Genomic DNA, 24,301 nt, shown 5'->3' on the forward strand with positions numbered 1-24,301 from the left:
TTTTGTGATGATTCTGGTACATAATGAGTCTTCAGCATATGTTTACTGAATTAATGGATGACTGTTTCAAAATTACAATGTACACATAAGATGTCAGGTATTGAGCATGATCATAGGGAGCTTAGCATGGCTTTATCTTGTCAAATATGCAAGCATCATTGGTCTGTAAGGCAGAATGGAGAAGACAATTTCATCTCAAGTAGGATTTTCTAAGTACATGATACTACTCTGGAGAAGTGGCAGTGGTTGAGATAGTGGATATTTGTGCATACTGAACAGAGCTAGGATTCAGCAAATGGCACCAACAAAAATGGGGGTTATATTAATAATTTTTGAGGGCTGGGGATTTAGTTCAGTGCTGCACACCTGCCTCACAAGCGCAGTCCCGAATTTGATCCCAGTACCAAAAAAATAATAAAATTTGAAACATAATATTTGAAAGTTTGTGCTGGGTATGTGATAAGTGATATGAATTGGTAATTATGACATTAAATTTCAACTCTATATTTTTGCAGAGTTTTAAAGTTTCTGTTGCTTCAGACAATGGATGAACAATCACAAGGAATGCAGGGGCCGCCTGTTCCTCAGTTCCAGCCACAGGTAATTCACTCATTTTGCTTAAGTGGTCCTATGTATATCTACATGTATCAAATATGTATAAGGAGTAGTACATTGACAGTTCATTTAGGAAATAAAGTAGCCAAAAATGCTAATTTAAGATTGTTTTTAAGTTTTTTTTCAGAATTTTTTTATAATTCTTGAAAGCAAAAGAGCAGCTTTAATTTTTAACTTTATTTGAATGACATATAGGCTTTCAAGGTTACTGCAGTACAGTAATAGGTGGAGGGAAGGAAAGAAAAGAAAAAGCAGGTTTTTGGGAGAGCCTGTATACTTTGTACCTACTTAGGCTTTGGTGGGCTGCTGTTGGATTGCTCACAACTGCTTTGCATTAGTGCTGCTTTTCTTTCTCTCTAGCTGAGAGTGTTATTTCTCCCTTACATGTTTCTTTGTGAAGTAAAAAAGAACATTTCAGTAACAAATGTATATGAAGTATTAAAATTTAGTAATGAGTTTGTTAATGCTTATTGTAAAGATCATTGTATAATGAAATATTTAACATAGCTATCCTTGTGTAGGGTCAGACCCTCGTGTTTGTTGTTTCCGTAAGGACGTTCTCAGCTTCGTATTTAATGCATTCTACACTAAGTTTCAAATATGCTCTGCTGGCCTCGTCCCAGTTTTGCTTGGACTGTATTTCTAAAAGTGTTTGAGGAACTGATCTTTCAAATGAGATCTGTAGTAAAATAGGTTTGGAGAGTTGGGGTAAACAGTTATTTATAGAAGTACCTCCTCAGAACCTAATACCAGTGTGATTTGTCAAGCTCAAAGAGAGATACAGGGCATATAGTGTTTTAAACTTTTTCCATCTGTGAAATTCTTTTCTTTTAGTGCACATATTGACTTCTCCAAGAAACACAGTTCAGAAAGTTATAGCCTACAACAAACTGGACAGTCTTTTCTGCTTCTGTGACATGACACATTTTGTGCTCTCCATCTTTGACTCTTAATTTTTAAAATCTTGGTCACCCTTCCAGAGCCAACTAAAATGCTGTCTTTGACAAGAGGCTTTGGCTCATTTTCTGAATGTGCTGTCTTCCCTTGGAAGCACAACTCCATGATTATTCTTTGCCTCCCCTCTTTGGGTATCTAGTGGCTTTGTGGAATTTTTTTATGGATATTTTCTTTACCTCTTCTATTAGGTTAAAATCTGTGAGAGAAAGACTAGGTCTTTCCCTGGATGCCCTATATTACTTCAATTTTTCAAACATAAGAGATATCTCTTATATTCTTATTCTTTAACTAGATAAGAATATATAACTGAAACCAGTTAAAATTAACCTGTTTAAATTGGTCCTTAAGTTCACTTTTACATTGCTCTTCTTTGTTTACTTAATCTGAATTCTTCGAGTTGAGAATATTCTACCTTAAAGTAATGCCAATATTTTAGTCTTAAGAGTAGTTTGTTCTTTAAATCTGTCTGTATATTGTAGAATCATCATCAGTCATTCTCAAGATTATAATATCCTGTCTACTAAGTATAATTATCTTAGAGCTAATTTCCCACATGTGCACACTATTCTTTCGTGTTACATTATTGCTAGCAAAGACAGTAAAAGAACACTCTAAAAATTAAGTAGTTCAAGTTATGATTTTGAAATTCACAGTTTTGAATAGTCCTGTTACGAAGAAAAAAAAAAATACAGATGCTTTCATTTTGCCTCCTGCTGACTCACCAACCAGGAAAGGTCGAAGAAGCACTAGGAGGCAAAAATGAAAGTAATGTTTTCTTATGAGACACTAGGCTGCCACGCGGTTCAAATTTCAAAATTATAGAAATGGTTCTTCATTTCTTTTCACACTGTTCCTTTCGTTTATGCCTCCCACTGCTGCTCTTGTGTGGGGGGACCACTTTCCCTGTTGGAAATAGGTAAGTGTCATTCCAGGCTCTAGTTGCCTTATGGAAAGTGGGGGGAGGGAGAATTTTCTTTCCCTCTCTGCCTTCAGACTGATGGTGTGAGACAGTGAAAAGAAAGATTACCTGACAAGAGCATATAGGCATTATTGCTTATTAAGCTTTTGAAAAATGTTACCACTCTCTGTAGCATTATTTTAAAAGACTGGGAAAGGACAGCCTCTGCTCTGGGTTGACAACCTTCTTTTGTTTTGTTCCACACCATTGGCCTGAATAATGGGGCTGATATGGCAACATATGGTTAGCTCAGTGACTTCCGTTGCTTTTGTTTTGCTAATATGTCTGGACATAAACAGAAAACTAAAAAAGTCAGCTTTCTAAGTGTCGGATACCAATTCCCTGTTATAATGATGTGATGTGTATTCTTGGTATATCCTTTCTTTTTCTTGTTACAAGATGATACTCTCACCTCATAATGTGTAATATGTGGTCTCATATTTAATACAGTATGAATTCCTTTTTTTAAGTTTTAGAATATGAAATTTATATATATTTATTAATGTTTTTTACATTACTGCCATTCTCTTGACCTTAGCAGAACATTTATTTTTTTCTACCAGCTTTGCTTTCTTTTCTTACTTCTTTCTTGTTTCCTTTCAATAAAGTCTAGAGGGTACTAAAAGGATATTTTGACTAGGTTTTTATCCTGTATATTTTTATTGCCTTTGGACTCTTATTCGTAGAAGAGGAGGCTATTTTAAAAGTTCAGACTGTGAAAGATGGTGATAGAAATAGTGAAATGTTTACTTTTTTCTGTAAGACTTAATTTTAAAAGGTAGAAGTTTACAACATTTACATTAGACGTTTACAACATTTTGTGAGATTGATTTATGGTTATTAAGTGAGCAGAGCTAAACACTTCACTTTCATCATAAAGTTAAGTATAAGAGTGCAAGTCTAAGAATTTCAAGGAAGGTTAATTTTAGTTATAATAATTAGCCTAGGTAATGGTTTTTGTTTTGTTAAATTTGAAGGCAGTGTAGTACATTAGTCGCCTGTAAAAAGAGAAGACCCTCTCATATCTGCAGGTAGGAAAGTTAGGTAGTCTTGTTTTTACAGCTTGGAAAATATGAGAATATTGACTTTTTATCTAGTAGACTGGCCATACCTTTAAGTTTCATGGCAGTACAAGCTACTATCATTTATGATTTTGAGTCCCTGTGATGTAAATGTAGAAAGTGAAATGAAGGGTACCTTACCTCATAGTACATTCAGGGAAGTAACCAGGGTTCTTTGTGGGCCAGGAGAAAAGTAGCTCACAGTAGACTTTTGAATTGGTAGGATTTTTGGACATGATTACTATATTGTTTTCTTCTCTCTCTAGTTTATCTTTCAGGTTTGCTTTGGGATATAAGAGTCAGCTTAGCTTGCATCTTTTGATACACTGATTTTCCAAAAATATTTGTCATATGACATTGAATAGTGTTTCTGTTTTTGAAAGTTTTCATATAAATTTAGATGCTATGTTCTTCTTGCAACAGTTGACTTCACCTGTTAACTTTGTTTATGTAGAAGAATGAGTGGTAGCTGTTTTGAAGAAAGAAGTTTCTTGACATAGTTTAAACTCGTGCTCACGAACCTTAAGTCAAGCCTGATGTGTCCCAGCAGTCCTATCATTAGCCTGTGCACTTCCCACTCTCCTCCCTCTAGACATCTCCTTCATATCTTTTGTCCATGAGCCCCACCGTATCTTCTCTTCCAGCTGCTACTTTTGCTTCTTATTTTACAGAAAAAATTGACGACTTCAGAAGAGAACTTCCACACATGCTATCCATACCCTCCTCCCAGAGCCTGTCCTCGTGTGGTCTGCTTTTCTTGTTATCAGATGAATCACTGCTCTCGAAGGCCAGTGCCCCCAGGAGCACCTATCTCCGTACCCTACTAAGTTTCATTACCATACTGCTGTACCATTATTTTTCCAATCTCAAAAAAGTGGGGGGAGTACAGTGGACCCTTGACTTACAGTTGTAAGTCAATACAGATGCGATCTGGGATGTTTACCTGGGTGCACACTGTAGATAATGAGAGGCAGATGAATTTTTCTTAACCTAATTAACCCAAGTTACACAGTCCACTGTACTCCCAAGTAGCTTTTGAAGTTACTCTTCTCTCCAGCAGTTAACTTGCTTCTCTGTATCCTAAAATTCCTAGAAAGAGTTATATATTTCTCCTTTCAAGTTTTATTCCATGTAAACTTTCTCCTCCACTATGCGAGCTATGCTACTTTCAGCAAGATTTTATTAACCTCATGTCTCTGTTCTGTGGCCCTTTCAGTCCTCATCTCATCAGCTGTTTAGTTGAAATTGATCATACTCCTACAATCTTGTTTTTCTCTTGTCTTAGTGGTTCCTCCTTTGCTGATTTCCCATCACCTTCAAATAAATAGAGTGCCCGAGGCTCAGGTTTTAGATTTCTTCTGCATCAAGTCTGTACCCATTAACTTTCAGTCATCTCAACCTGGAGCTCTGCCTCTTCCAGACTCACGTGTCCAGTTGCCTTCTTGATGTCAAATTTGCCTGTCTTTACCCTAATGCATCTGAAACTAAACACTAAATATTTTCCCCCTAATTGTTCTACCCGTTCTCTTAGTGACAAGACCATCTTCCTGTTGCTGAGACTAAACTTCTTAGAGCCATCTCTGATTTCTTCCTGTTTCTCTCAACTCATTTAATTTAGCAGACACATAATCTGTGTCTTTAAAATATATTTAGAATTTTAACATTACTTACTTCCAATGATATGACCTGGACGGTTACTTTAATTTTTCATTTGGGATATTCGCTGTAGCTTTCTAATTGCTTTCTTTGCTTCTATCCCTGGCTCTTTCCCCTTTTGTGTTTCCCATCGCAGCACCAGTGACTCATACAATTTCAGTGAAACTGTGTTTGTTTAAAACCTCCCAGTAGTTTCTCATGGGCTCACTCATTTTTTCAAGTATATATTTAAATATCACCTTTTTTTTATCAACTAGTGAAAATTGAACCTTTCTATCCATTCACTACGCCTTTGCTAACATATTTTTTCTGTAGAATAAGTCACCATATTACTTTTTATTTTGCACACCGTTATTTTCTTTTAAGAATGTAAGCTCTCTAGCAGAGCTGGTATACCTATGACGTGATTGATGCCATGAACTATTATCATTGAAAGCTCTAAAAGGTTTACCTTCACTGCTCTATACCAACTAGAATGGTATGCATAGTAGCCACTCAATAAATATATCCTAAGTAAATATAAGCTTGGTTTAAAATCAGTCCATCTCTCTTTTTAAGCACTATGAGTAAGCAAATGAGTATTAAAACATACAAAAATATCTTCAGAATTTCACTTTCATCATACATGCATCACATCGTCCATTTCATAGTGGATTTCCCCCATAGTCTGCCTCTTTGCCTTGACTGGAACCCACCTCTTTCTCCCTAAGCACTGCTTTCCTGTGACCCTATCAAATGTGGAGACTGTCTTTTCTCCCAGCCCACATACGGAAAATGCCAGGAGCTTAGAACAGCAGCCTTCTCCATCTGTAGTACCTCTTTTAGACTACTACTCCTTTTTCTTAGGGATAGGTGCTGCAGCTTTCAGCCTTGTGCTCTCTGAAGAAAGGATTTTTACCTCCCTTATTGCTGTTACCTTCTAGCCTCCTCATTACCCCTCACACTAGTTGAAAATTTGGCCACTTGGCTCTCATCCTTCCTACATCCTGGGTATGGTACTGTTGTGAGCACCAGTACCTACTGATTATTGTCTTACAGTACATCTGACCTGTGCTGAGCATTTCTAAAACATCCTGTCATTAATTTTGACAGACACCATGAAAGGCATTATTCTTCAGACTTTACCAATGAAGAGACTAGGCTGAAACTGATTAACTAACTTGCCCATGGTCACAGAGGTAGTAAGTTATAGAGCTGAGATTTCACCCAGGTCTGTCGAATCCAAGCTTAGATGTTCTTTAGCTTTCAGAGACAAAGCTTCTATAACATTTTTTGGGGGGGCAGGCTTATCTCCTCATTTAGTATCACACTTGATATTTATATATGTAGCTTTCATTCTTCAAAAGGAAATTTGTTGTTGCACATTAGTTTGTAATTATCGCTACCATCCACTGTGCCCAGGCTTGAAACAAGAGACTCCTATACCTCTCATCTAGGCAACTTCCATGTTCTCTTGATTATATTCCCTAAATAGGTACTGAAACTGTTACTTTTTTGCACCCTGACTCTAACCACACTAGATTAAATTATTGTCACTTTATGACTGGGTTGATTATGGCAGCAGCTTTGGCTCTGGTCTCCTTACGTCTCATTTCACCATGTCTAGTCATTTATCTACACTGCAGCAAGAGTCATTTTTCTAACCTATACATTTTATTATATTCCTTGCCATATTCTGTCTGGCTTCTTACTGTTTTTAGGAGTAATTAATTCTACATATTTCATATGACTAGAAGATTTGCATCTTCTGGTTATTTTGTATTTCTCCAACTGTATCTTGGTGCCATTCTCTTTTTTGGAATCAGTTTCAGCCATATCTTGATTGTGGTGTGCTTTCTTTTATCTCCTTATATGAGGTGCTAAGGTGATAGTCTCAGATTATATCCAAGAAGGTTTAGGGCTGGAGATTTAGCTCAGTGGTTGTGGTGACTGCTTTGCAAGCGCAAGGACCCGAGTTTGATCCCCGGTATTAAAAAAAAAAAAAAAAGATTTAGTCATAAATGAAGCATCATGTGCCTAGAGGATCATTATAACGTTTATTAATTACAAAAGTTGTTTTATGATATGTTTTCCTTGGGGAAAATACTGTAGTAAAAGAAGTATTATAATTTAGATAACAATAAAAAGAGTACTCTGAGAAAAATGATTATAGGTAGTTCTTTACACTGTTATGCTTGTATTCTGTATTGTTTCATGTCATATTTTATATCAATATCAAAAGATAGATAATGGGTAACCAACAAATGGTTACTGAGTGGATAATTAGCCTCTAGCCAAAAGTTAATTTAGTTTCTATTTCTTCAGCTAAATGTTAATCAGATTATGTGCTTTTTAGTTATTTTATTATAGGGAAAGAACAGGACAATAAAGAAAATATCAAATGAGTAGTGATTTTGAAATTTTAAATTATATTTGAGTTATCTTTGAACTTAGATTGTCCATGTTTACATACTTAGGAATGGATTCAAATTTTATATAAACTGCCTTGAGAAATTTTGATGGTACTGAAAAGAATGAGAACACAATGAGGATTCTTTTGTCTAGTCTCCTGGAATTTCTATATGAACCATTCGTTCAGAGTGATACGAGGAAAGATAAAGCTGACATTAATCAAATTAGCTTCCCAACTTTAATTGGAACTAAGTGAAGTTTAAAATACAGTTGGGATAATCATAATGATGAAATTGTTTTTGAGGGTGAATTTGATATTTGGGAATCTTTCAGCACTATATATTTAGTTGCTGAATAAAGTTATTTTTTTGACCAAAATGAAATACGTTCTTGAATGAGTCCAACAGTTTTCATGTGGTTCACAAACTAGCTTGATTACAGTTCTAAATGTTGAGCTTCAGACAATAACCTGAGTAGTGTAAAGCTTTGTGGAGAAAAACCACAGCCTTCTAGGTAGCTGTTTTAAAAAACAACATAGAATGTATGCATTTTTTGTTAGAAACCAGTAGTATTGATTTACATTTAGCATAGGTTTATACTTTCTCTTCGTCTATATTATTACGGAATATTACTGTCTTGTCCTGATTATGGATATGTTTCACACAGTTTTCTTATTACTCATAAAACAAATACTCAGATTTAGGTAAATGCTTCTCAGATTTGATAAATGTGTAATTGTGTGTCCATTTGTTTTTCTTGACTAAGTCTCATTCATTGTTAGGAGTACAAGGGATCAGAGGAGGAATTGTGATAGATGTTGAGGAGAGTACCTGAAATTAATTTACTGTGACACTAACTTTTAAAGCCAATCAGTGAGGGAGGTGGAAAAATGAAACTGATTGCCCAAATTAAGTGAGGAAATTGAGAAAAAAAGACTGAGAATGAGATGCTATGGAGCATCAGTCTTTATGAGGGAGAATGTGTAGGGGAAATGGAAGGAAACAGAAAGGTCCCAGCTTTGTGTGGTGGTTAGAGCCTGCGCTCTGAGGTCAAATGACCTGGGATCGTTTTGATTCTCCAACTTCTTAGTTCTCCGATGGAGGTCAAGTCATTTAACATCCGAAGGCCTCAGTTTTCTTATCGATAAATAAGAAGAAAAATAGTTTTTAGCTCACAGAGTTGATATAGAGCTATTTTGCAGTGTGTTGGTGGGCACATAGTATTTATTAAATATTGGTGATGATGGTGATGGTGGTAACAGTCTTTGAATAATTGTCTTCTCCACGACTTTTATCTAATTTTTTTTCCCTTTCACATTATTTCCTTTATTATATTTTTATTAACCTACTCTGCCCAAACAGCTTCACCTGTAGCCTGTTCAATCCCTATAAATGACATCGCTATTCTTATAGGTGCTCAAGCCAAAAATCTGAATCATCCTTGATTTCTCTCTGTCCGTTAGTCCTCAGATTCAGCTCATTGGTAAAAATCTCTTGACCATCTCAAGATCAGATCTTAACCCCACCTACTCTCAGCATCTTGCTTTGTCTCCTCAGGCTAAGTTGATCACCTGGCATCCACTCTGACTCTTAATCATCCTCCTTCCCAGTTCCTTTTCTATGCAACGTTGTCAGTCATCGTTGCAAAGTACAGTACAGCTTAAAACACGAACTGCTTATTCTTGCTGTCAAGGAGCAGTGTGATTCCGGCGATGCTTACCTCTTTAACCTCATCTCAGTACTTTCCCTTGATCACTGTGCCCCAGCCACAGTGTTCTTGATGTTCCTTTTGCTATTCTTTAAACACATCAGGCTCATTTCTTTCTTAAGATATTTTCCTGTGGCTGCTCCTTCCTTTCTTTTTTGTTTTGAATGTCAGCATAAATGTTAAATCCTGAACAAGATCATCCTTATACTACCCAATCTAATATAACCATTCTTTTTTCCCCTCCTATAAACTTATTTTATTTCTCTGCATATTACATAAATATGTAGAATGAATGTTGGATACTATTATGTATTGTTTATTGTCTTCATTGTCTTTGTGATATATCTGTTGTTTAACCCCCCCACATTAACATCTGTAGGATAAATGAATACATTTTTTAAAAATGTCTTTTCTGTCTTTATCTTGCTTATGATAACCTAGGAAAGATAATTAGTATTTTTGATTGCATGATTCGGGCGGGTATCGTAATTATTATGCTGGGTAATATAATTTAATGATGATTAAATGTTACAAATACCAGGGTCTTAATAAATATTTAATTATATGTTTCATTTTATTTGGTCACTCAGTTTTCTTATGGTATAATTTTCCTCTATTTGGTAAGAGTCTAGTTGTACTGATTAGAAGAATATTGTTTAAACTGATGTAAGTCTCTGATACTTGGGATGCTTTAGGAATTGGTTACTTTTGAAATAATTTTAAAGAAATTTCAGGGCGATACTTTTTCAAATGAGAGGAAGCACACATTAGGCATTGCTGGCACATAAAGTTTTTTTGTTTTGATTTTCAGTGGGGTCTATAGGAAGAATTTATGATAGAGTTATGTTACATATTGTCAGAAAGTATATTCTGGTTTGTATAGTTTTGAGATGAGAAACATCTTTAAAGATAAAAAAATCATTGAAAGGCATTGAAATTTTGAAGAAATTCAACATTAATATGGAATATAAGATAATAATTTAAGTGAAAATTACCAGTAAGACATAAATTTTCAGTAACAATGAAAACCTTGTTAATGGTGTTAAATATTGTAATTAATACTGGGTTGTATATTAGATCATTGATAACAATACCTCTAGGAATCATCAGGACATAATTTTCTCTCTGGGGAGTCTCATGAGCTCATGCTGTTACTATTCTAATTTCCCTAGAGAGAATTATCACAATGTTTTTCTAAATTAACTTACTGCTCAGTAAATGTCCTTGCTTTTAAATTTCAAAACAAATTAAATTAATTTAGTCCTAGGAAATTATTAATTGTTTAGGAGGTCTGCACCTGTGAGAATTAGCCAGTGACACACAGAATGAATTTTATTTTGAAATGGAGCATATTTATGAGCAGGAAGCACAGTCAGAGACTGACAGGTAGAAGTTAATTCCAATTACTGTAGTTAGCAGAACCTGGTGTTAGGCGATTAGAGTGCATTCAAATCACCAAGAGATTTATTCATAGGAACTCAGCATCTAAGGTATTATATAAAATTTATTCACTCTAGCATTTCTTAGTTGATACATGATTTGAGCTACATTTTATATTTCTGAAATCACAGTCCTTTTTTTAAAAATGTGAACTGTTATTTTATATAGATGCATGTATCTCATAATCCTCAACTTAATAATTTACCACAAAAATGTGATAAAAATACTCCCAGAATCAGTTTTTTATGCCCATTAAATGAGTATGGACATTTAATAATTGGTAATTAGAGTAATATTTTAAAACCCATGTAGGAATGTTACCCAGGTTACTTTTGTTTTGAGACTTCTTCCAAAAACAAGTGTGTGAAAATACTGTACTTATAAGGAGTATTGAGACTTTAATAATTTTAGAAGATACTGTGTGCTGAATTGGCTTTACCCTCTCTGTTTTTGTTACAAAGATCATGCAGTTTCAAACTAACTGGTTTTTGGGCAATAAACTATTCTGCTATTCAGTTTGTGATTTTTAACTTTTAGGTGTGTTCCAACTAGATATCCTAATTGCTACCAAACATGATTTTATGTACTAAATGTTCTCCTCTAGTAATTATTAAAAGGTCTTTGGTACAGTGACTATAGTAATAGGTATTGTTTCCCAAGTACTCTTATAGTCAAGGGTTAGGCTATATTCATTTATGAGTCAAAGATAATCCACGTAAAAAATGACATAAGCCAGTTAGGATATAGAGCCCAGGCCTGAATGATACTTGAAACCTCTATGAAGTATGTCATTGACATTATAAAATTGAGCAGTAGATAGATACAGACACTTAACTGTGGCCCAGAAAAAGGACTAGAAAAGGAAATTAAGGTAGACACCAGGAAAGAGACATAGACTTGAAAACTAGAGTACACAAAGAACAACCTACAAACACAAGAACCCTGTCTTGAGATTGAGGGTGGGAGACACAGACACTTTTAGGGGGAAAATGAAGGCTTTAGTGTTCCCCAGCCACCTGCAGGTGCTTGGCTCTGTCCTAGGTACTTTGTATTTATTGATTCACTTGGACACAATTCTTTGAGCTAGGTTTGCTCCTGTTCTACAGAGCTACAAAACAGTTTGCATAACTTGCCCAGCTCAGAAGGGTATTGAGACCTAGAATTTAAGCCCAGGCCTTGCTGACCAGCTCCCAACTCTGTGCCTTTTCTGTTGTGTACTATGGGAATGCAGTGGATTCTTTTGTAAAAACCATTTTTAGGTCAGGATTTGAGGCAAGATTGATTTGAAACAGTATTCAGTGCTTCTGTCACTCTAATGGGAACCATGATTTATTATTAGGGCTTCCTTGACTAGTGGGGGTTAAAGGAAATTCTTTGAATTTACCTGTTGGGAGGCTGCTACAGGCAGAGGTAATGGGCTTACAGCTCTATATTCTTCCCATTACATTATCCAGCTTCTTTACCAGATTGTAATTACAGACGACCTATAATTATTGTCAGCCACTATGTATTTAGAGCCTTTTACATTTATTAAGACTTTTCAGATATATTCACAGTTTGTAAATATTTTATTTTCTGCTTCATGAAATCTAGGTACAAAGACAGAAAAAACAAACACACTTGTTCTCTGGCTTTGAGAAACTCAATGCATAGAAGGAACTATATATGTATAAATAAATAATTTTAAAAATCAGTATGATCTAGCACCTAGCATAAGGCCAGCATTTTGTAGGAGTCTTTAGACAGTTGAATAACTGCTGTCGATATGTAAAGCTGCCTGAGTGCGTTGAAGATGATTGCTTACGAATGCAGACACTGGAGTCACATCTCTCAGATGAGCTGGCCACGTGTGAAAAAGGCAAGTTACCAGAATCCACGGGAACAGACAAATGGAGTGCCAAGGAGAGGCCAAAGCTCAGGGTGCACTTGTGGAATATAGGGTCTAGCTGATAGATGGGGCCCGTGCCTACGTTAGAAAGTCACTTTAAAAGCCTGTGTTGTCGATAAGACCACATTGTCCTCATTTTATAGCAGAAGAAATATAGTTTTTACTCTTGTATAATTTGAACATCCTCTCAGTGACTCATCCAAAAGTCTTTTTGGGCAGCCTAGAAGGATATCCTGGCCATTAAGGAGCTTAGACTGAGGCTCAGTTTACATACCAAATGCAGAACTAAAAAAAAAAAAAAAAAAGTTAAAGTGATTTTATGTGGTTTATATTTCATACTGACTTGAGTCTTATTTTTGAGTTATTTTATTTCCAGTATAACTCAAGATGCTAAACTAAAAAAGAAGTATTGGAATCAAATACCATTCAAGAAAAGAGAGTAAAACTCTTTTAAAAGTAGTTATTGAGTGGAGCTCATTTCATGATACCATCTTTTATTGAGAGCACTTAATGCTATTTACAATGAGATGTGATTTATCAAAATGAAATATGGCATTGACTACAATATCATGTAATCAGTACTGAAGTATATGTATTACCTGCCTGATGATCTCCTAAAGGAGACCTCATCTTGCACAAGCTTATTTTTATACAAATTGCAGTGTGGCAGAGAGACCCAAGGGTAGTTGGAGATGTGCAGCTATGCTCCTTCTCCTGTCAGCTCTCCACATCTTCGCTGGGTGACAGGACATGGGAGCAGATGAGACAAGCTGTCATTCACCCACACTGCCCTTTGAAGAAAGGCCATGGGGAGAAAAAGGTGCCGCAAATGGGCTGTGAAGTTTACATACACTGCCCACTGTTAAACAGATTATGTCTAATGAAGTGTCTAATGCTGAGGCCATATCAACCTAATCCTTGGTGGCAGTTCATCCCTCAACTGCCAATAAACACCGTCCTCTGGCCCTCTCTCACCACTCTGGCCGCCAAACGTGGGGAGGTGCCCAGTCTTAATAAACCAAGACAGTGTGTGATCTGACATGCAAATGTAGGTCATTGCATATGTAAATGTGTGATTACAAACCTGCATGCCAAAACACATTAGTGAGACTTTGCTCTCAGCATGCGGTTGTCACAGTGCCTTAGCAATTCACTCTAGTATTTGTCAAGTTATTGTGCAGACTGAAGATGGGATTCTCAGTCAAATTTAAAATATATAGAGTATGCAGTGCTATTCATAATGATGAAGCTGTATCTTACTCTTGAGATTGACAAGTCTTCATCAAGAAAAGAGTGGTCCATTTGTGTGTGGGAAAAGAAGAAATGGTACTTAGATGTTACACTAAGGAAAGATACGCAATTTAAAAAAATCTCTCCTTTAAGCCAATAAAGTTTAAAAACAAATGTTGCTGTCAAATACATTTTAGAAATATGATACTTTGTGAATTTCCTTTGTTAAATATGTAATTTTGTTGTTGTGACAAAAGAAATACTTTATATTAACATCATGACACATTGTCTCCTTTAATAATTTCATTTTTCTGGTACTTTTAATTTCTATTTTTAACATGTTTCTGTTTTTAGGAGTTTTAATAAAAAATTTGAATTTGAACATATCTGTGGATCATTAGATAGGGTCCTGTATAATGGGTAATATTGTAGATGACTGCTATAACATGGCAATATACCATAGACCATAATTGGAAATCAGCTGGACATAGATTTTGTTTGATAAGATTTACATTATAGGATTTGCCTGAAAATCAAATAACATGATATAAAATTTATTATAGAGAGCTTTTAAGTTGTAGGTACTGACTAGTATTCTTTATTTTTATAGTAATTGTTATGTCACTTATAATCCTATATTCATGAAGTGAATTTATAAAATTCATATGGTGCTTCTAAATATTTTAAAGTAAGAACTGTATTTTTTGACAATTAATTTGAATTTTCATAAGAACAAATTATACGATAATGAGTTATCACTTTTTTCCAAGCTGTTTTTAGCTATTGTTAACATGATAGATGTAATGAAATTAACAATGTAAATACTAAGAATTAATGTAAACTACTGCCCATATATCTAAAGAGGCTTTTGCTAAGTCCAGAATATGGGGTCATTAGCTGTTCAAAAGGTTTCCTTTGAGGGCTGGTGATTTAGCTCAGTGGTTCCGCTACCCGTCTCACAAGCACAAGGTCCTGAGTTTGTCCCCAGTATAAAAAAAAAAAAAAAAAAAGGTTCTTTTTATGGCTGAAGAATTTACATCAGATGTAATGTATTTATGAACCAGTGTCATTTCTGAATACATTAATAAGTCTTTAGTATTCAGTCTTACAAGTAGTGTCCTAGTATGGCCCCACTGGCATGTTTTACTTACTCAGTGGGCTGAGAGAATAGAAAAGATATAAGGCAGTAAGAAGAATGGTAAAAGGCTGGGAAAGTGTACTCACCAGTATTGTAGAAATCTTAAAAAGGCCCAGGAAAAAATAGTCAAAAAAGATGAAATAAGGGCAAATGTTAGCTAAATATATGGTTTTCTTATGGGTAGAAATAAAAATAAGTGCCATGAGGAGCATAAAAGAGTATTTCTGGGGGCTGGGGATTTAGCTCAGTGGTTCTGCTGTCTGCCTCGCAAAAGCAAGGACCCGAGTTTGATCCCCATACCGAAAAAAAAAAGAGTATTTCTTGGATATATGTTATAATCTCAGCAATTGATAAGAGTCTGACTGTAGTGATCATTCAGTTATTGCCTACCCCTGTGACTAAATGGCTGAACAGATGAGTCAGTGAACAAACAAATTAGTGAAAGGACTAGTATCATGGCTAAAATTTTAAGTTGAGTTTTGACTCCAATAGGGATAACAACTGTGCAGGCCCACCACCATACCCTATATTTTCATCTTATAGCATACTGCAGAGCTGCTTCCCAGTATTTGGGTAAGCCATTGAAGAGAGAGCAGATAACATTTTTGATTCATCTCTGTTTCCTTAGCACTTAATGCATTCTACAATACCCGGCATGTAGTAAATAAAAAAATTAGGGAAAAAAGAAATGACTTTCTATAGAAATGGAAACAATGAAGAATATTAAACATGTGATAATATAGTAATAAATGCCCTGCCTTAGAAATATATTTTTGTAAAAGCTAAGTAACTCTCAGGAAGAAGTGTTTCAAATATTAGTTGGCAGTTTGGAATAAATATATATATTGGAATATATATATTCTATTTCCACTCAGACATTCTTTGAAAAATACTAAGAAATACTAGATTGGAGATGGGACTAGTTTAAAATCTGTGAACTAAAAATGAATTACAGGGAATTTTTATCCAAAATTTCAAAATCTTTCTTATCCTCAACCTTCTTGATTTATTATATTTTTAGCTTTTCCTGTCTCACATAATATATACTTTATCCTCCTTCAATATAATGTAAATTCCTCAAGTGCATAGATTGTTTACTGCTCTATACTGAGTGTGTAGAATAGTGTTAGACATGCATAGTTTAATAACTATCTGTTGACTGAATGGATGCTTACAACCTTACCTTAATGGGGGCATAATGCTGGTTTTGTCATAAAGGCACATTGTTGTGGGTATGTAATACCCATGTTTAGTTTTTAGAATATTTCTCTTAATGAATTATTAATTTTAGTGTTACAAGTTTTATATTCATGAATACTTAATAGGAAAAATCAAAGAATAAAGTATATTTTTAATAATGTTTATAAAACAGGCATCACAGTTTTCAACATGGTACTGTTTTTTGGTGCACAGAGTTTAAAATACAGCAGAAATAATTACTATTTGAACTGCAATGAAAATACCAATAGACATCTACAAAAAAAGACCTTTACTTCAGTTATCAGAGGCTCTTCACACAGGACAATAGCACATTCCATACACATGTAACTGCTTAACGCTGACAGTACATATGTTTCGCTTTCCTGGCCATTTTGTCGGACATACTTTACATCTTGCTGGTCTTGCTATTTGTCAGGAGGTTCTTATACAGTGTATAGTTAACAGAAATACTAAATACCAATAAAGTATTAAATTCTTTATATTGTGCATTTAGAATAAATGTTAACATTTTTATATCCACTGTGTACTTGCTTACAAAACCTAAAAGATGACATCTGAAGTAAAAACCTATGTGAACTACAATGTAAATATAAAAGTATCACAGAAATAATCTTTGCTTCAACTGTCACACCCAGGGCAGTCTTCACACATGAAAACTGCATGTTCCATACACAAGTATCACTTACATTGATAACATGTATGTTTTATTTTCCTGTCCTTTTCTTGTAGAGCACAGTTGACATTTTTTGGTTTTCCTGTTGTAGTAGTAGATATTTGTGATGCTGTGCTTGCCTGTCACCACCTGGCGGCTCACCAGTGTGCTCCACAATTTTTTTGTGAAGTTCCTTATGTAGAAACATTGTTTTTTCTCTGCTGTAAATGATCTTTTATGAGTTCAGTCCCAATTCTCGAAGAAGATTTCTCTATGATATTTTGTACTTGATATTTTCTTTGCAAACTCACAAATATTTATGCCGCACATGTTTAGGATTGAGTAAAGCACAACCATTGGCTAACATTTTGTTTCACATGATATCATAGTTGCTGCATAACTCAACAACAGCATCTACTTCATCTTTGGTTTTATTGTAGAAAGTTACTATCTCAGGCTTCCATTTTTCTGAGGTTTCCCTGTTGTTATTTCCATCGTGATGCCATGTTGACATCCGCAGTACCAGTTTGTTTTTCTTTGCCATATGCGAGGCCAATGTTACATCTTTCTGAAATGCAGAGATTGTGTTATGCAATTCTCTTTTAAAATTGCAACATTTCTTTTGGAATGTATGCTTTACTCTTGTGTACAGTTCCTACTCTGGTCAGCTTGTGCTCTGTTAGCGAGTGTAACATCAGTTGGAAACTGATAAACGTTTTGTTGAATGACACATTCCATTTAGTTTGGGAGATGGAAGCAAAAAGTCTGTTCACAACATCATTCTGTTTATTACTATATGAATTTATCCTGACTGAGTTCCAGGATAAATTTCTGTTTTAAAGCATAATAATTCTTTGAATTTTGAAGTTTTGTTTTTTTTTTAACATATACTGCAGGAGGCTACCGTGATCATGAAATGCTACAAGGTGTTATTCAATAGTTGTATATTCAGATGGTCTGAAAACTGTTTGACAGTTACCCACAAATCTCTCAAACAATGAATGGATAGCTGCTAGATTATCAGCTCTTTTCTTTCTTGGTAGGTGGTTTTGTCATCAAACCTCAGGTAATTTTGAAAGAAACCAGATCTCCTCAGGGTCACTGTTTTTCTACAAAAACCTCAAGATGACACCCATCTCTTTTCCATAAGTCTTTTATATTCCTGCGATTACCATGAAAACGCCTTGCTGAGTACAGCAGACCTAGGAATTCTTTCAGTTAAGCTAGTGAGGTATCATAATAAATATATTTTTGTGTATGGCTACTGGTGCATACAGAACATTTTACTTGTATTTCAGCATTTGTGTATTTCACAATGTCTTGTAGCATTTTGTGTGTTACACACAATATCGAATGGCAGTGCTGGCATTCTGTCCAATAGATATCATCCCTGCCAAGATCCTCACTCTATTTGTGGACCTAGATGTAACATTGGATCACTGCACTTGATTTCATGACTTTTTTTGTACCATTTTGCCTAGTCAAATATGTGATCACATTGTTGTTTTCTTCATCATATGACTCAAGGAGGCCTGCATTCCCTGTGTCTGTATTGGTCAACTCTTGTTCCATTTCACAGTCACAGGAACTTTGGCTCACATGGCCAAAGTCAGACATTACCATCTTCATCATCCATGTATGAGTAATTTGATGATTCACTTTTGGGTTCCTCCAAAACTTGCAAACCTAGTTTTTCATGTGCCATTCTACTGAACTGGGCTACTTCTACCAGAAAAATCAAAAGAAACCCATTTTTAAAAAACAAATTTCTACGGTGGCCTGCCTTGCAAGAGCAAGGACCAAGTTCAGTCCCTGGTACCAAAAAACAAAACAAAACCAAAAACAAATTTCTAAATGCACAGAAACTTAGCAGTAACCATTTCATGGGTAAAATTAACCTGTAGCTTTTTTAGCACTCCTGAACATGCCTTGCTGTTTGTCTGTCAAGGGGATAAATGCACAGATGGGTGTTTGCTTTCCCCAAGTGCAGCTACTGTGAGTCACACTCACATTCTATTATGGGAGAATATGTGTTTTTATAACAGAAGAATGGTTTGAGTGTATTTAACCCCCTTTGATGCTCAGGTAAATGTGCTCAAAACATGTTAGAAGAGCATTATGTGGGTAAAAATCCCAGTTTGACACTTTTACACATGTGTACACACCTTGCTGTTCCTCTAACCAAGTGGGCAAACACAAAGATTGCTTCCTGTATCCCTGTCATAGCTACTGAGACACAGCTGGCTATTGTTACACTAAAGTAAAAAATTTACAGTAGAACAATATGGGTTGGGTTGTAATCCAGTGTTATGCCATGTGGCTTTTAAGTATCACTTATTTAAGTTAAAGTGATCAATGATTGTATGTCTATTGTGTGATTGAAATTTTTTCTGATATTTTTAATTACAGAAGGCCTTACGACCTGATATGGGCTATAATACATTAGCCAACTTTCGAATAGAAAAGAAAATTGGTCGTGGACAATTTAGTGAAGTTTATAGAGCATCCTGTCTCTTGGATGGAGTACCAGTAGCTTTAAAAAAAGTACAGGTAAGATGATTTCAATTATATAAATCAGTGTAAAATTGTCCTATATGAAAAATGGAGAAAGGCATTTCTGGAATGATTGGGTGATGACAGCCTTAGATGATAATGCTGGGAAGGAATGAGCATTGTATCTTGGAAGATTGAATTGAGTGTCACACTTAAAGTTTTATTTAAACATTACTTCCAGTCTAAATTTGGGTGGTTTTCATCCATATCTGGCAGTAACTAGAATGATCCCACAGAAGCTTTAGATTTTTCAGAGGAAAATTTGAGTTGTCAGCAATAGTTCTAACTGAATATTTAGCAAGACATCGATTCCTCAACTGAAGATCTGGATGTACAAGCATCACAGTAGGAAACTAGAATCACAAAACATATTATCTGAAAAATAATAAATGACAATCGTGTTTCAGTGGCAGTAACTGAAAAGGAAAATGAAGTGAACTTTATTTACTTGGGGAAAAGAAATGAAGTAGAAAAATTAGAAAATCAACACCTAATTTAAAATCTCCATTTTTGCATCAGTATCTGTCTTTCCCATTTCTTTTGCCAAGTCCTGACTTAACCCTAATCTCTGGTCCCACTGAGCAGGAGGTTTTGAGATGCTTATTTATCAGAGCCATGGCAAGTTTCACCTACCCTAGGGAGACCCTTTGGCCTACAGAGTACTTACTTGTCTTTCTGCCTTAGAATATCTTCTTTCTTCCTCTTTTCAAGCAAGGTACTTAAGGTATTAGAATGATCAAGGTATTTATAATTGCCGTTACAGAGTTGAACAGTTCTCATTAATATTTTTAAATGAAATAATAATAAAGACTTTATAAATACCAGTGAATCACTCTTCTACAACCCATCTTGTTTTGTTTGTTTGTTTGCTTTTTGTCTTTTTCTTGAGAAAGGCTCTCACTATGTAGTTCAGGCTGGTCTTGAATTCACTATGTACCTAGGCTGGCTTGGAACTCATGGCAGTCCTCCTGCCTCTGCCTCCACAGTGCTGGGATTACAGGTATGCGCCACCATGCCCAGCTGCAACCCATTTTAAGAAATAAACAATATATGCATTTGTATGTAAATATATATTAAAATGTATATTTTTTTCATCAGTACTGGGTATTGAGATCAGGGGCTTCACACTGAGCTATTACTGTGCCCCTCTTTTAAGACAAGATCTCACTAAATTGCTGAGTCACCTAGACTGGGCTCAAATTTCCAGTCCTACCTCTGCCTCCTTGAATACTGGGATCACAGGTGAGCACAGCTATGCCCAGCTCCTAAAAATATTTTTGATCTGTTTTTGCCACTCTTTTTGTCAAAGTAATCATATCTTGAATTTAGTTTTTATCATTGCTCTTCTAGGTTTCTTAGAATTCCATTGGAATTGTTTCTAGTTGCCTCTACTTTTGCTTTGCATTGATTGGAAGTTCAAAGAGGCATGAGTTAATTTGTATAATTGTATATCCATTCAGTCTTAAATGTCCCGTCTGGACTCTCCTTTTTTAAAGTTTTAAACTTTTATTAATTGTAGTACATTGTAGTGTAAGACCTAAGGCCTTACTACCGCTCCTAAGAGCTCAATACCACTCCAGATAGCTCCACAGCCACGAGATTCACCCAGGAAGGAATACACCGGACATGTTGAAAAGGAAACAGACCTTTATTAATCTGGCCAGACGGCACTCCCAGAGCTGAGTAGCTCAGAGAGGTGCTAGCTCAGGGGCTGAGGTCCTTTTTATAAGAGGGATAAGGGGGGTTTAACATTCACTGCCTGGAGGCAGGGGACAGAGGCTACTGGTCTGCTGGTGGTCAGCAGCCACGTACTCAGCAATCACACGCTGATGATTAAAAGAAACTTGCGGGGGTCACTACGGCATTTGGACAAGCACACAGTAAAACAATTAACTTTGGGTCTCTGTATACGGCATAGATCTTACCTCATTTTCCAGAACTCTTAAGCATTTGCCCTTTAACTCACATTATTCACAGTTGGGGCTAGGAATTTAAGATCACAAAGTTATGCAGTAAAGATTGCACAAAGTTATTCTGTTTTACATTCCCAAGCAAAGGTTCAAACTTAGGTAGGGGTGGGACTACAAAGGGGAGTGGTACACAACGTCCTCTGGGGCCGTTACTCATCCAACATGGACTCACTTTAGCTCAGTCAGGTCTCACAGTAGTACATAATGATTACATTCATCCTGGGGAGTTGATACATGTATGTAGCACATCTTTTTGTTTTTTGTTTTTTTAACTTTTCCTGTCCTCTTGCTTCCTTCTTCCATCTCTTGGTCGCATCTCTTTTCCAAAAGATCTTTTATTTTGTTCTATAAATTATTTATACTTTGGGTTTCTCTTATTTAATACGCTGCTAAGCCTCAAATTGCTATGGGGAAGGGGGTTGTAGCTCTCAGTGATGGAGTCCTTGCCTGACATGTGTTAGTTAGGTCCTGGGTTTGACATCCCAGCACTGCAAAAATAAGAAATCTTCTACATGCCTTTATATGTTTCCATGTGTGGTGGCTTAGACCTGTGATTTTAGCACTCTGGGAAGCTGAGGTGGGAGAATAGCAAGTTTGATCCCAGTCTGGACAACTTTGTAATTTAGCAAGACCCTGTCTCAAAATAATAAAAAGGGAGTTAAAAAATTATGGATGGAGATACAACTCATTATGAAAGTCCTGAGTTCAATCCCTAGTTCTTGGGGGAAAATACTGTGAAAAGTTAAACTTCATTTTTTTGTATTTTACAATTCCTTTCTTCTTTCTTCAGTTTTAATATTGTGGCTTCTTCTAGTTTAAACATAACTTCTTTTTTGAAATGATGTGGCAAAGCTGTACTCAGTTATATGTAGTTAGGGATCAGTGTCGAAGACTTTGTGAGGAGGAATGTATTTGCATTTCAAGCATGCTGATTCTTGTTTCAATGTGCTACATTCTTATGACTTTTCTGTGGATTTACTTTTCTCCCTATATCAAGTGTGTACTGAATGCATGTTACTTTGAAATCATAAATCGGAGAGCCTAAAGCATATGACAACATGTGAGAATCTGTAACATATGGCAGGAATTACCAGTCTTTTTGAAAATTTACCTATGACCCATCATAGTTCATTTACAAAAAGATGGCACCTTAACAATTTTGAAATTCTGAGTGCCAGCTTTTTCCCCCTTTCTCTGCTTTCTTTCTTTAGTATTTCTCTTCCTGTTGATTAGTTGACTCCATCAGTATTTGTTGATCAGTTAGTGTTCCTTGGGCAGTACGTAAGGCTTTGAAAATACTAAGGTGAATGTATAGGAGTCATGAGACTGATGGTGGTACAACAGAGGGGAGGTAAAATCATAGTACAGGCACCATGCAGGGAACGGTCTTGAGGAGCACAGATGGGAAGGGGAGCTGGGAAGGCTTCATAGAGTCATTACAGGGCATGTGAACTGGATCTCAGACCTTCAGTACTCTACATTGGAAGAGTATCAAAGGATTGTGTAGATCTCATACTGTTACTGGAGGTTAGGGTAAAGGCACTAGCTCCAGGGGTCCAAGTAGACTAGGTTCTGCCACCCATCCCAGGATGCCAGTCAGAGAGACCAGTCATGATGAAGGCAAGGAAGGAACTTTATCAGTATCACTACTCAGAAATAAAGGTCCAGCCATTTCCAGACCTGTCTTGGGGGCACTGATAAGAGATTCCAGATTATATAGATGAAGGGACAGCTGTGGTCTGCGTGATCATTTGTCTGGATTGTCCGGAAGGGTCTTGGTGTTCAAACGGAACACCAAGGGAGCATAGTTTGGACTATCACAAGGTGTTTATTGAACAGAGCTGTTACTCTCGGAATCCAAGGTGGTAGTTGTGGAGACAGATGCAAAATGGAAACTTGCCAGTTTTTTTATCTTGCCTTTGTTGTCGTTGGACATTTGAAAACCCAAGTAAAGAATCAGTGTTGTTAGCTTTTAAGTCCTTGCTACTGTATCTACAACCTTTATTTTATTATATATAGCTCATTGACTAGAGGTATATAATTGGAATTGGTTTTTATCAGTCCAGTGGCATGGTATTACAATAGAATGAATTTTGAGTTTAACTGCATATCAGGTCTTTGATCATTTTTACTGTAATTTCTTTTTAACCCTACAAGGTGAAATATTTGAACCTTAGTTCATAAGACTTAATTTTTCTTTGTTTACCTGTAAGTTGTGTGCACACATAAACTTTTAATTTTAGATTATAGAGTCTGCATATCTGCATATAATTAAAAATTTGTGGGCAGTGATTTTTTTCCATAATGTATAGCATAATTTTAATGCATTTATACCCTCTATAGCCATATATTTGGTCTCCTCAGTGACTCAGCTTTGCTGAGCTTCAGTCTCACAAAATATTAAAGAGGATAATATTTTTAATTTTAAAGAAATTTGTATAAAGTTTACTGATGGGTAGAAGTTATACAACTATATACTAGGCTATTCAGTTAAAAAGCATTCCTTGTAATCCAAGGTTTTTAAAAACTCATACAATAATTACTAACACAAACAGGCATCTCTTTCTATTCTGTCACTTGCTAGGGCATTAGGGAATCCATAAGAGACAAATTGGTTCCTGTCTTTTTAAAATTTCTAATTCAGACATGTTTATTCATTAGGATGAGAGAAGAAGAAAGGCTGTTAGAAAATAAAGTACAGGACACACCGTTCGAAGGAACACAGTTTCTGGCACTGAGAACTCTTCTTGGACTTACCTGTTTATGCTCTGTTTTCCTCCCTATCATAGCTTCACTTATTAGAATGTCTTTGTATTAAGCAGAAAAGGACTACTAGTGGAGACATGAAGTATTTGGAGGTTATT

The 24,301-nt window shown here is 35.8% G+C and overlaps 1 protein-coding gene across 1 annotated transcript in view; it reads left to right on the top strand.

Annotated features, from left to right (window-relative positions):
* The first annotated feature begins 515 nt into the window (after nt 1-515).
* Nek7 (NIMA related kinase 7) overlaps nt 516-24,301 on the top strand; it is a 70,697-nt gene continuing 46,911 nt past the window's right edge. The window contains exons 1-2 of the mRNA XM_010635397.3: nt 516-600; nt 19,324-19,464. Of these exons, the coding sequence (XP_010633699.1) occupies nt 544-600; nt 19,324-19,464 (198 nt within the window). The 5' untranslated portion in view covers nt 516-543. The remainder of the gene's footprint in view (nt 601-19,323; nt 19,465-24,301) is intronic.

This window comes from Fukomys damarensis, unplaced genomic scaffold (genome assembly GCF_012274545.1).
Source record: "Fukomys damarensis isolate Sample0158 unplaced genomic scaffold, DMR_v1.0_HiC HiC_scaffold_11, whole genome shotgun sequence".
Taxonomy (NCBI): domain Eukaryota; kingdom Metazoa; phylum Chordata; class Mammalia; order Rodentia; family Bathyergidae; genus Fukomys; species Fukomys damarensis.